We start from the raw sequence: 13,411 nt of genomic DNA, 5'->3' as shown, positions 1-13,411 counted from the left end.
GTGTTTTTACCTTTCCAGGAGTGCCAGCAAGCAAAGATTGCTAGGTTATGAGTTTCAAGGGGGAGTTTCCGGAGAAAGTGTTGTCAGAATGTGCCTAACTAGTTGGGGTACAGAGCTGCTGGATACCCCTAAAGTGTAGCCAGGAATCAGGTCAGAATCCCGGATAAATATAGGCATATTGCTCCGGCAAAATCTCCCCTTGAAAACACTTGCGCGACTAACTGCTAGGATTCCCTGCTTCAGCACAGACCAGAAATGTAAATGGGGCATAGGGATGGGAGGTATCCCTGGAACGGTCAAGGGTCCCTAGGTTAAGGGGGATGCCCAGTTAATGCCCAGGTCACCCAGAACCCTGTTTAGGGGTTATGGGGTGCTCCAACCATAGATACAATTGTGAGGAGTTTTAAAGTCTAAGTCTAGTTATAGTGTGCGGGGAATATGGCTAGTAAGGACTAAAGTGCAAACTTCGTATTCTATTCCGGATAACCATAAGACTTAGGAAAGTATCAAATGTATGGTTTATTAAACATGGTATTTAAAGTACATATATGCTTGTGCAGCTTAATGAGCTGGGTCTTTTCGGGCCGATGTTCTGAGTGAGTCACTGGGCTACCAGTTTGGTGCCAGCATGCCTACTCAGACATCGGACATGAAAGCCAGAGGATGCCAGAAGTGTGAAGAACATTTGGGCAGGAGGTTTAGGCTGGAGCACCCATGTCCTGGGATGAATGGAAGTCCTTGGGACTACCATTTACCTTCCCAGATTTTGAGTAGCCTAAACCAGCGGGTGGCTTCTGAATACCAAGTGGCTGAGGTGGCAAGCTTGCACATGCCCTTGGCTGATTCAGAAGATTCACTTGCCCGGCTTCAGAAGACTGGCATCGCTCTGATTGTCTGGTAGGCAGTTTCTCACACTCGGATTGGCTGTACTATTACATGAATGAACTCTGAAATACTATAAGAAACCCTCAGCCAATCCGGAGAGCAGATTCTAAGTGCTACAGTAGAACATCAGTGGTAAATTTGAATGTACCAAAAGATTCTCTCAGAGAAATAGCAGCGAGCTGGCTTCAGAAATTTCAAGGCAGAATATTTTCTGAGTCCCACTTTTTGCGGCCAATTTCTGAGAATTGAACGTAGCGGTCACGGCTAGGATTGCAAGCCGAAAATAGTTCCAGAACGTTTGGAACTAACTCGCGGTCAAGGGATTTCAGCACCTCAGGAAGAAAGAAAGCGGTTGCGTAAGGAACTTCATGCCAATTTCAGTTCCAGGACATTTCAGCCCAAGTCCCGGTCAATTAAAGACTTTGGTTTTTCATTCATTTCAACTGGGAAAGGTCTAGTTTTGTAGCCCAGACTCCCATTAAGTGTGTCTTTCTCGTGTTTTTTGTGTTTCACTATATTTGCCTATTTTAAGTGAATAAACCGCAATTTATTTCAACTCGTTTTGCTCGGTGTTATGATCCCGGTATAAAGGTGTAAATGCCTGGTCTCCCATGACAAACATTAATATCTTTCTGTCTCCAGGTAGATGGTAGATGAGAAGAACTCTAAACCCCACAACTGTAGCAACACACTCAAATGAATCCCACTGAGAAGGCCTTAAGCAGCTTCTAAAATGAGTACTGCATTTTTATCTAACCATGTCTCTGTGAAAAATGCTAGGTTTGATGATTCATTAGAGTTAGCTATAATAGCTGCCTTGCTCCTAGTAAATCTGGCATTGCATAAGATGGTTCTGACTGGACAGACCGGGAGGCCAGAGATAGTGTTCTAACCATTGAGTGTGGCATTTCTGGGCATAGGGATCAGGCAGAGAGCACCCGTATTTCTGTTCCTCCATACTGTAGATTGTATATTGGACACCACTTCTATGTGTGTCCTCTCTGGCAGTGTCGGTAAGCAGGAGGATAAGGAAGTTAGGAGAGTATGAGAGAGGGGGTTTTCTGTATGCTTGCCCGCCATGGCAGCCCGTGAGGTTTTTTTAAAACATTTTAAGGGATTAAAAGCATTTGAATGTGTTGTAGATATTACGAGTTTAAAATCTCCCATAAATTCAAATAGATTATATACATTTGCATGTATGCTTTCTTTTTTTAACTAGACATGTATATTGAGATATCTACTGGTTTTAACTAAAGATGTGCAAACAGGTCCTGAAATAATATTACAATTTTATACAATTACCTGAAAATGTTTGTCAGAACACAACTGAATTTGAATTGGGGTTGTTTTTTTAATCAGTTTTCATTATAGCTTATTGCAAATGGAGCAATGCTTATTGCAAATGGAGCAATGCTTTGAAGGTAAAACAATAGGTTCAGTTGTATAAGAGGGAACAATCTCTTTTCACGGCACAGATCCATACAGTTCCGTTAACTCAGTACAAATAATGGGCAGTTATCAAAATCATCAATTACATCATTTTTCCTAAGGTTAACACATACAGTATCCGAAAAGCTAAATATATGCAAAAACAATGGCCTTTGTATATCTCATTATATGCAACTCTGAGAATGTGGGCCTAAAACTGTCTCTCTAGCCTACAAAATCGTTGTTCTTATGTCCAAGTCACATAGAAAGACAATTATATTTGTAGGCATACTGAACTACATACAAAACCTATCCGGAGATTTTTTGAAATATGCCATCATTGTTTTTACATTTCAAAAACAAAATAGCTCATTCCAACAGATTCTGTTTCATATGATTAATATGAATTATTCACAAATGTCTAGTGTCAACCTTTTTGAGTAGGTTTGACAGATGTATGCATAAGCACTTTCTGAATGACTTGAATGCACTTTGCCTGTTTCGACGGTCACATTTAAGGAAGTTAACTAAATCAAAGAATTGTAGCGAGATTCGATTAAAAACTTTTTAATGAATTAAAATCATTTTTTCCAAAAAGATGTTGCTTTAATAAGTTACATATATTTTTAAACAATGATTTATAATAGTAAATATAATTGTAGGTGTCGTGGGCAGAGCAGCAGTATGAAAAACAGAGAAGCAAGCGTTCAACCTTCAGAGAAGATACAGAAAGTCTTTTTAATGATCCAATGTGGAGTCGGCAATGGTATCTGGTAAGTGCTATTTTTCACTTTAGCTCTAGTACTTAAAAAAAAATGAGCTATAAAATGTATGTAATTTCTAAGGACTGTAGTATAGCTGCAATTTTGGAATTGTTACAACGTTCTTTAGTCGGTTCATAATTAACACCCAATAATCCACTAACAGAGCATTTATTGTTTATACTGTAGGCGGTAATTGAAAAGCTTTAAAACATGCCTTTACATTAAAAAAATGTACCAAATTGTGCAGAAGGAGTTGCCTAAATAATTGTTTTTAAGTTAGAAACAACTCCAATATGTTTTGCTCCTGGGCTGTTCTTTAAAATGAAAGTACATTATTTGATTTTATTTGTTGTTACACCCAAACAAGTGATGTAATGATTTAGATGTATGCTGTACTGAAATTAAATAAAATGTAAGTTACAAATTTTTTTTAAGTACTTTTCATTCATCAAGTTTGAAAAGCTACACCTTTGCAGTTACATTGATAACACTGTAAAAACCTTTTTGCAGATATACAGTACAGTATGCTGTTCTCATTAGAATGGGCTACAGGCTAAAATGTCAAAAATGTTTGCTTTGAATTGCTTAAAAAGTCACATGCAAGAAAATAGCAAATATTGTCTGCTTACCTAATTTAGCATAAAATGTGTGCCATGAAGCAAAGTTTATCAACGATTTGTAATAAAAAAAATACTCAGTCATGTTTCTCTATCAAAAGGGCCTGCAAAACATTGTTTTGTAGTTAACTACCCATAATTTTAAGAATGGTTTATAATTAAAGGTAAAATGACAGTGATTGATGGCATTGTGTTCAAGAAAGTATTACATTGCCGCCCTCCCAGCATTGAAGGAGTTAAAGGAATGTGAGCTTGTTACTGCTGTAAAATGCAACATCTAGAGTTGAGGGCACTATATAATGTGTGCTCAATGTTTTCAATTGTACGCTATCTAATACAGTATTTCAGTGTATTAATGAATCTCTGTATCATGTTCAAAAGAAGTTGTGTCAATCGTAGTGACCCTGATGATACTTCTAGGATTTATGTGTAGAGGTCCTGTGTATTTAAGGGGTTCCTTTCCACTTCTTTAAAATACTTCCTCTGGCCAATTGGAATGTAAGGGGTGGTCTAAAGAGAGTGTATAAAAAGGCATGTTATGTTGTATATAGAACAACTTGGGAGTTAGTCCAGAATAAAGCAACCAGACAAGTGTTCTGCTGTCCACTGCAGGGAAAGAAGAAGATCCTGAAATAATTTCCAGAGAGCCAAAGTGTTCTTGGAAGTGCAAGAACTAGAGATAAACTCTATTGGATTTGAAGAGCACTGGGTTGCAGGACAGGACATACAGTAGTTAGAGATCAGAGTAAGAGAGAGCGAGCCTCTGCCTTTTATCCTTATGAAATTGCCTGGTACAACCAATAGCTCAACCTCTTCTGCTAACCAATCTAACATATTTAAATGTAGGAAAGAGGGGGAAAGATGGGGATAGAACTCTCGCTTCGGCTTAATTAGAGGGCATGTATGGGGACACAGGTGCAAGTAGGGAAATAAGGGATAAATTGCAACAAGAAAAATAAATTAATTTTTCTTGTTGCAACCAATCTAACATCTAAGAACTGCACCCTTGCCAGGCAATATGTCGGGGGGTTTCCCACAAGAGAAATTATATTGGTGTACCCTTCCTACACCAGCCAAGAAGTAAAACCTACAACTGACACTTCTGAATCAGTAAGAAGTGTGCCATAACCAATGTCTTCTGTATTTAAGTGTCGGTAGCTCTTTATACCATCTGCACCAGTCAACTGTTATAACCCTAGGATAGAGTCTGACTCCGCTCAGAGTGGCCCAAGGCAAGGGGGGTGTTACAAATATTTTATTGGGGTCGAAAAAAAGCAAAGCAGAAACACAAACTCCATAATCCCTATATTGTATGCACAAACACAATTATACAAATAAAAACAAAAAGCACTACCCATAAGTAAGTAAAGAGTAACAGTAGAAACAGGTACAGTACATATGGACTAAAAGGAATCCATAATCCCTAAATACTACAGTATTCAACACTACAAAATAGTTCTCAGCACTCTAAATTAAACAAAATTTCACAGGGATATCAATATATTCCCGCAGCTAGAATAACACTATAGCAAGCACAGTAAAAATAAGAATATTTAATTAACAAAACATCATCAAGTTCAAATAAAATAAAGTGGAATGTACAGCACATCCAGCTCAATAAACTAGGCACAATCAAGAAAGGCATAACAACCAAGCAAATAAACTCAAACCGATAATGGTATATGAAAATATATGAAAACAAAGCTATCCCAAACGAGTATCCAGATGTACAGTGTATGAAACTAATCCCCTACCTATACATAAGAAGACACTAATGGAAAAAACACAAGAACAAAAGAGATGCAGTGCCCTTGATTACAACATGTTTTGTTCTTTGTTTTTTTTTCCTGTTAGTGTCTTCTCCCTCTGTGAATACCTGTGCCCCCCATTTTTCTGTTCCCTTTTTGGATTACTATATATCCCATGCACTTTTTTTTCCTCTGCTCTCTGGTATTTAAGGGCTCAATTATACCAAACGCTGCAAGGCGGCAGCACTATTCTGTGGCGTCACCCAGTGCTGCCGCCGAGCAGCATAGTGATTATACCAGGGAGCCGGTGGAGAGCAGGCAAGGAGAGGCGTGACTGTGAGCGGTTTTCCCTCATTGGCTGGAACCGCTCACGTGACACAGCTTTTGCCAGCCAAGAACAAATCTGCATATCGCGCAAGGAGACAGCCGCCCTGCAGTTCCACGCGGCACACGCCGCAGCAGGTATGTGCGCTGCTATTCGTTTTTTTTTTAAAGTTGTTATTCAGGTGCACGGCGCTGCATGCTTCTTCCTGTATAATCACGGCCTTAGGTGGGGGATTAGTATCATACATCTCGATACTCATTTGTGATAGCTTGGTTTTCATATACCATGATCTGTTTCAGCTTATTTGCTTGGTTGTTTTGTACCTTTTGATGATTGTGCCTTGTTTATTGAGCCGGATTTGCTGTACTCTCCACTTTATTTTATTTTTACTTGATGAACTTTGATGTGTTGTTAATTAAATATTCTTATTTTTTATTGTGCTTGCTTTGTTATTCTAGCTGTGGGAATACATTGATATACCTGTGAGATTTTGTTTCACTTGGTGTGCTGAGGACTATTTTGTAGTGTCACAAACAAAATGATGTATGTTGATTAGGAAAACTCTGGATATAACACTTTGATAGCTTTGTTAAACTACTATAGTTATTTAAATGTAGCGCTGCTTCCCTTCTCTGGGAGATCTTGCCAAAGCTACAGGTGTATTGGTGCTTGTTACCTGTGAGGGTCCAGGAGAGATGAGCTTCCGCAATGGTAAGGGGAAACAGGACAGGCTTTTGTTGATCCTTCAGGTTCTTTTTGTTGTGTCAGCGCCTCCAGTCATTGCAGACTCCAGGATCCTGGAGGCAGTCCCCACCATGACAGACTTCTCTCTCATACCCCTACCCAATAGTCTGTTACTTAGGCAGGGGTATATAAAACGGATTCTATATTGAAGCAGCCACTGCAGTTGGTATTACAGCGCACGCATCATATTTTAGAATGGGTCCCAGAACTATGGATGGTGCTGGCCTTCTTGCAATATTGAGGGCTTGTGCTCTGCACAGATCTCGGGCTGCACTCAGCTCCAGGAGGAGCTGAAGGCACGTCTCAACCCCAGGAGGGGCTGAGCTGGAATCCATACAATTTGGAACACTTCCTCCCTAAGGCACAGAGGGGGAGGGCACAGAGTCTGCACCATGATTGGCTGTACACAGACTCAGTTCACCTCCAACCCTGTCACTCAGAGAGGCAGCATAAGGGGGGTAAACCCACAGGATAGCCTGTCACTGCCTGTAGCTACTAGGGCTTACGTGACAGGGAGGCAGAAAGATAGCCAGGACTAGCCATGGATATATAAACATTTACAAAAGTAATAGTTTATGGTCATCGTTTATCAAGCCAAAATGCTGCATGAATGCAAAAGAGATGTTATAACCAAGAGGTCATAGAATATTGTAGCATAGGAGTGCAAAGGGGCCTATTATTGATTTAAATGTATAGTAATGAAGATGCATTAAAAATGTAGTCTAAAGCTATTTTACATTTCCTAATGATGTTGTGGAATGACTTGTAGATGATATGTATAAGTGTGAAACTTTACACACTTTATTTCAACTGCTCACACGTCCAATTAAAAAAACAGGATTCTTATTCGGGTTTGTTTGTGTACTCAAGGCTAAGCACATTCTGCAATCTATTATCATTTCTTCAGAAGTACACAATCTTATATTTAATATTACAAAGTCTTCAAGTTTCAAAACAATGGCATGAGGACAAATTCTAATAAACCGCAATACATTTCAGGCCACTGGCTGTAAAATATATGTAATGATGTACAGTATAGCAGATACAACTGTAGACATTTTAATTAAGGATGGGCAAAATTCAAACCAAAATCCAAGAAAGGCTCATTTTCCGAGCCTGTTTGAGGTTTTTTTTTTTTAATGTTGAAAGGTATAAAACAGATTTCTGCCTTTTTTGAGATTGTCTTCATAATTGAAAAAAAAATACAAAAACATTAAGTTCCAACAAAACCAAAACACAAAATATTTAAAAAATAAATAAATACCAGCAAAAGCGTAAGTGTCCACCCTTAATATTTATGTATTTGAGCTGACCGGCAACAGAGAGACAATCCATGTCCAGCTTAATAGTATGGGTGTTAATGTGGTAACATTCCTAACACTTAAGCACTACAAGGATTTCTCAAATGATGAGAGGCCTGACTTTGCTTTGCTTTTATTACTGCATACTCCATCTTATCTGTTAAGTGGCAGATCAACCTGGAGCTATTATGTTGCTTTTAAGACACAGTGCCACACAAAATGAACATAAACATTAAGATCGGACACATTCACGGATTCAAAATCCAAAAACCCATGAACTTGGAGGTTCTGGATCTCCTTAACCCAACTGTCCAAGACACTCGCAATTCAGAAAAATAGGGACCCCAGTTTGTATCTAGAATCCGAATCCAGGACAGAAACGAACCAAAATACATTTCTGCCTCCAATTCGGATTCAGTCCCTCCTCCTGACCATCTGATGCCCTCTGTGGCTCAGAGGGGAGATCAAAGGTTGAAGGGGCATAGGGACCCTCTTTATCAAATATCATCCCCTAAAATACCCCTTTGTTGGGTTCCTAACTCCTCTGGTCCAGCTGTATGGACTGCAGGGGTTACTGCAGCTGTCTGATGCTTCATTTATTGTGGATGCCTTTTAGCTGTATTTTAACCCTGTAGACCCTACAGAAGAAGGTTAGAGCACTCTTCCCCATACTACTCTGTCCACAACATGTCAGTTTCTTGTCCCTCCATATTTATATATATATATATATACTGTATGAATACAGTGGTGAAAAAAGTTTGTGAGGATTCGCATATTTCACATATTTCAAACCTAAAATATTATTAGATCTTAATCTAAGTCCTAATGAACTTAAACAAATCATGTTTTGCCAAAAACAAAGAACTGAAACCAGTCCCATAACCGAAACACTAGTGGAAGTGCCAATCCTTTATAAACATTAAGGGGCCTATGCAATAAGCGTTCATAAGCCACTTATCAAGCACTTATCGCCCAAAATTCCTACTGCTATTCAGTAAGCGGTGATAAGTGGGTGATAAAAGACTGAGGGCCTCATTCAGAGAAGGTTCATAAAAAAAATCACCGGACCATTTAAATCACCCTTTTTATGAGCGTTGCTATCACGGTATTCAGAAAGCCTTCATTACCTGTCATTGCAAAATTCACAAAACGGTTGATAAGCCGGTGATCTGATGAACGACCCTCTGAAAAGGCCTTACCCGGCGAGTTGTATCTGCTGCAGAGAGAGCTGCTCTGAGAGAGCCGTCTCTCCCTGTGCAAATATCGCCCGAAATTTATGTGCATAAATTTTAATTTTGTTAATAGTGTAGATGTGCAGGGGGTCTCCTGAGCTGAACAGCATTGGTTTCAGCCTCATGAACCCCCTACTTCCCGAGATACAGGCCCCGTTATGGGGTGCCGGTATCTCCTATGCATTTTATTCCCATGGTCACATGACGCGGACATTTAAATGCATAGGAGATACTGGCCCCCCATAACGGGGCCTGTATCTCGGGAAGTAGGATGTCCCTGAGGCTATCCGCTATGGTAATGAAGTTTACTGTAAATGCATTTTTATTGCATAGGATTCATGCCAGGGGTCTCTGGTGCTAATATTAATGGATATCAGCTCCAGAGATTCCCGGCATCAATCCTATGCAGGAAAAATGCATTTTTTTTCTAAGTCCCATCTCGCCGCTTCTCTGCAGGTTTCCAACACCTTTAAGCCAACTTTTTCTGGCGTGAGAATTTTGTGATAATATCACCATTCAAGAGCGGTGATAGGTGTTTATAGCCAAATCACTGCTACTAGAATTGCACAAGTTTATGAACATACCGAAAAGTGGTGATAAGTGGCTTATCACCGCTGCCTCTGTGATTTTTCTTATGACCAATTTTTTTTGAGCAATTCAGTCTTTTATTACCCACTTATCACTACTTACTGAATAGCAGTAGGCATTTTGGGTGATAAGTGCTTGATAAGTGGCTTATGAACGCTTTCTGAATGAGGCCCTGAATCACTAAAAAAAAAATTGCTCATAAAAAAAATCACTGAGGCAGCGGTGATAAGCCACTTATCGCCGCTTTTCGGCATGTTCATAAACGTGCAATTCTAGCAGCAGTGATTAGGCTATGAACGCCTATCGCCGCTCTAGAATGGTGATTTTATCACAAAATCCACACGCCAGAAAAAGTTGGCGTAAACGTGTTGGAAACCTGCAGAGAAGCAGCGAGATGGGACTTAGAAAAGAAATGCATTTTTTCTGCATAGGATTGATGCCGGGAATCTCTGGAGCTGATATCCATTAATATTAGCACCAGAGACCCCTGGCATGAATCCTATGCAATAAAAATGCATTTACAGTAAACTGCATTACTATAGCGGATAGCCTCAGGGACCCCCTACTTCCGAGATACAGGCCCCGTTATGGGGGGCCAGTATCTCCTATGCATTTAAATGTCCGCGTCACATGACCATGGGAATAAAATGCACAGGAGATACCGGCACCCCATAACAGGGCCTGTATCTCGGGAAGTAGCGGGTCCCTGAGGCTGAAACCAATGCTGTTCAGCTCAGGAGACCCCCTGCTCATCTAAACTATTAACAAAATTAAAATGTATGCACATAAATTCGGGCGATATTTGCACAGGGAGAGACGGCTCTCTCAGAGCAGCTCTCTCTGCAGCAGATACAACTCGCCGGGTTAGGCCTTTTCAGAGGGTTGTTCATCAGATCACCAGCTAATCACCCGTTTTGTGAATTTTGCTATGACAGGTAATGAAGGCTTTCTGAATACCGTGATAGCAACGCTCATAAAAACGGTGATTTAAATGGCCTGGTAATTTTGGGCCTCATGCAGAGAGCATCGTTATTTCAAAACTCGCCATTTTTTGTTCAATTTCCCTCAGAAAACGGCATAAAATGGCGAGTTGCGAAAAACGCGCCATTTTTTTATTTCTATGTTTAAAACTCGCCTCGCGGCTGGCGAGAACCTCCATCGCGCCATTTTTAAAACTCTCCGAATGCAGAGAGGTGCGAACGGCAAGTAGCGGCTGTTCGCGCCAAAAAAAGGCGCGATTCTCGCATTTTTGCCGCGCCACGAAAATATGGCAAGATGGCGCTCGCCGCCTATAGTAAAGGGGAAAAAAAAGGCGCGAATTTGTTTTTACACGTTTCTGAAGCGCGCATCTCGCCAATTTAAACTCGCCACACGCATCCATGTTAAACATAGCAGAATTCGCACTTTTCTGCATATGGAGAATAAAACTCTCCAAAAAAGCTACTTTTTATGAAATTCGCCATTTTTAAAATTCTATGCTCTCTGCATGAGGCCCTTTGTTTATGAACCTAGTGTATAGGCCCCTAAGGGTTCTATTTCTTAAACTGTGCTATTTTATAAATCACTTCACGTTACTGCCCATTGACTGAAAAGGTCTGATAGGTGTCTAAAGGCACCGCTTATTAAATACAGTGTATTGAAGACTGGATGATTTCAGACATACTGTACCCATGTTCTCAGAAACATACTGTTTGGTAAGCAAAGAAGCTAGGTACATTATTTTAGTTAACTTTATTATACATTACTAACTGTCTAGATATATTTGTGTTGCTTTCTTTGAAGCCTGGAAGAAATACATTTAATAATATGTGTCAGTGCACAATACATATAGTTTGCTTTTTATTTCTAGCAAGATACAAGAATTAATCCATCGTTACCTAAGCTGGACCTCCATGTCATTCCAGTGTGGAGGAAAGGAATTACAGGCAAAGGCGTTGTCGTAACAATACTTGATGATGGCCTGGAATGGAACCATACTGATATTTATGCCAATTATGTAAGTTCATATATTGCATATCTAAAGATCTCAGTGTCAAATGTATAGCAAAATCAAACCTCATGCTTAGCACCATTGTTCAGTTAAAGCATGAACGATTATATTATTGACTATTAAATTATTTAATTTTTTATAATGCAACTTCTTACTTTGAAAAAAAAAACCATTCAAACTAAATGTAATACATTTTAATTAGTGGTCTCTCTCTCTCTCTCTCTCTCTCTCTCTCTCTCTCTCTCTCTCTCTCTCTCTCTCTCTCTCTCTCTCTCTCTCTCTCTCTCTCTCTCTCTCTCTCTCTCTCTCTCTCTCTCTCTCTCTCTCTCTCTCTCTCTCTCTCTCTCTCTATATATATATATATATATATATATTATATATAATTATTTGCATATAGTTACGTTGCCCTCTGTGAAATATAATAGGAATACCATTCATTCACTGTTTGACAAAGAAAACAAAGCAACATTTCTACAGCATTTTGCCTGACATGATGTTTATGCTACTGTTCTGGAGATTTTAAAATGCATAGATTTTCTACAGGGCTTTTTTTCTACATAAGAACAAGCCTGATTATTTTTTCCACTTTATTAAAAACATGGGAAATAAAAAATGAACACAAAAAGGGTATACTTATAAAAGAAACAAAATGAAAAAACATACACAGACTCTTTACATAAGGGGTATAATGCCCTTCTTATCTATATGGCAAGGTTGTGGGTATTACAATATGTTATTATGATCCTAAGAGGTATCCTTTTGCACATATGGTTTTGCATGCAGCTTGTTTTTTTGCATGTATTATATATATGTGTGTATATATATATATATATATATATATATATATATATACATATATATATATATATATATATATATATATATATATATATATATATATATATATATATATGTGTTTGTGCTATGTTTTTCAGGATCCTCATGCGAGTTATGATTTCAATGATGATGACAATGACCCCTTCCCCAGATATGATATTACAAAGGAGAACAAGTGAGTATGCTACTATATTTCACAGTGAGTGCAAATGCATATTATTGGACACATACAAGTGTGTAAATAACAGTAAAACTTACTCCTACAGGTCGGTAATGATATATACAGTATGCTTAGAGATTGTGGTTCTGTGCATTACATACAGTATGTTACTGTATACTTACAGTAAGTACTTTTTTGTTTGTATGTATGTCTTTATTTATACACTACCGACACGATTTATTCGAGCAGGGCTAGTTCCGCAAGCCGGGGGATGCCCCGGCTTGCTAGCCCCACTCCCTCGGCGTGCCGCGCGTCACTGATGCGCGGTCACGCGTCATCGGGTGTCAGCGCCCCCTGCACGCACGTCCAGGGCTCCCCGAGGGAGGGGGGGGTTCCGGGGGACCCGGCGGACCCGGCAGCGGTAGGGAGAGCGCCCCGATCGGAGGGCGCTGTTCCGCTGCTTTGGCGCGCGCCCGGCACCCTCCGGCACGCGCCAGGTTACTGCTGCGGCCGAGAAAGGGCAAATGCTCGAATAAACTCGGCCGCAGCAGTATAGCACCATTAATGTACATAGCGCTTCACAGTAGTAACACACACGACAATCATATAAATAACAAATAATACAAATAACAGATCATTGGAATAAGTGCTTCAGACATAAAAGTAACATATAGGAAAAGGAGTCCTTGCTCCGAAGAGCTTACAATATAATTGGTAGGTAGGAAGAACATACAGAGACAGTAAGAGGGCATTCTGGTAAGTGCGCCTGTATCATGTGTATAGTATTAGCCA

At 39.7% G+C, this 13,411-nt stretch overlaps 1 protein-coding gene across 2 annotated transcripts in view; it reads left to right on the top strand.

Annotated features, from left to right (window-relative positions):
• Positions 1-13,411, top strand: part of PCSK1 (proprotein convertase subtilisin/kexin type 1) — a 69,456-nt gene that overhangs the window by 23,918 nt on the left and 32,127 nt on the right. For both annotated transcript variants that reach the window (XM_075593322.1, XM_075593319.1), the window contains exons 3-5: positions 2,976-3,086; positions 11,482-11,628; positions 12,558-12,634. In XM_075593322.1, coding sequence (XP_075449437.1) covers positions 3,063-3,086; positions 11,482-11,628; positions 12,558-12,634 — 248 coding nt within the window. In that variant the 5' untranslated portion in view covers positions 2,976-3,062. The remainder of the gene's footprint in view (positions 1-2,975; positions 3,087-11,481; positions 11,629-12,557; positions 12,635-13,411) is intronic.

The sequence above is a fragment of the Ascaphus truei genome, chromosome 1 (assembly GCF_040206685.1).
Source record: "Ascaphus truei isolate aAscTru1 chromosome 1, aAscTru1.hap1, whole genome shotgun sequence".
Lineage (NCBI taxonomy): Eukaryota > Metazoa > Chordata > Amphibia > Anura > Ascaphidae > Ascaphus > Ascaphus truei.
Note: the sequence above shows the minus strand (reverse complement) of the source record. Positions and strands in the feature narration are given on the sequence as shown.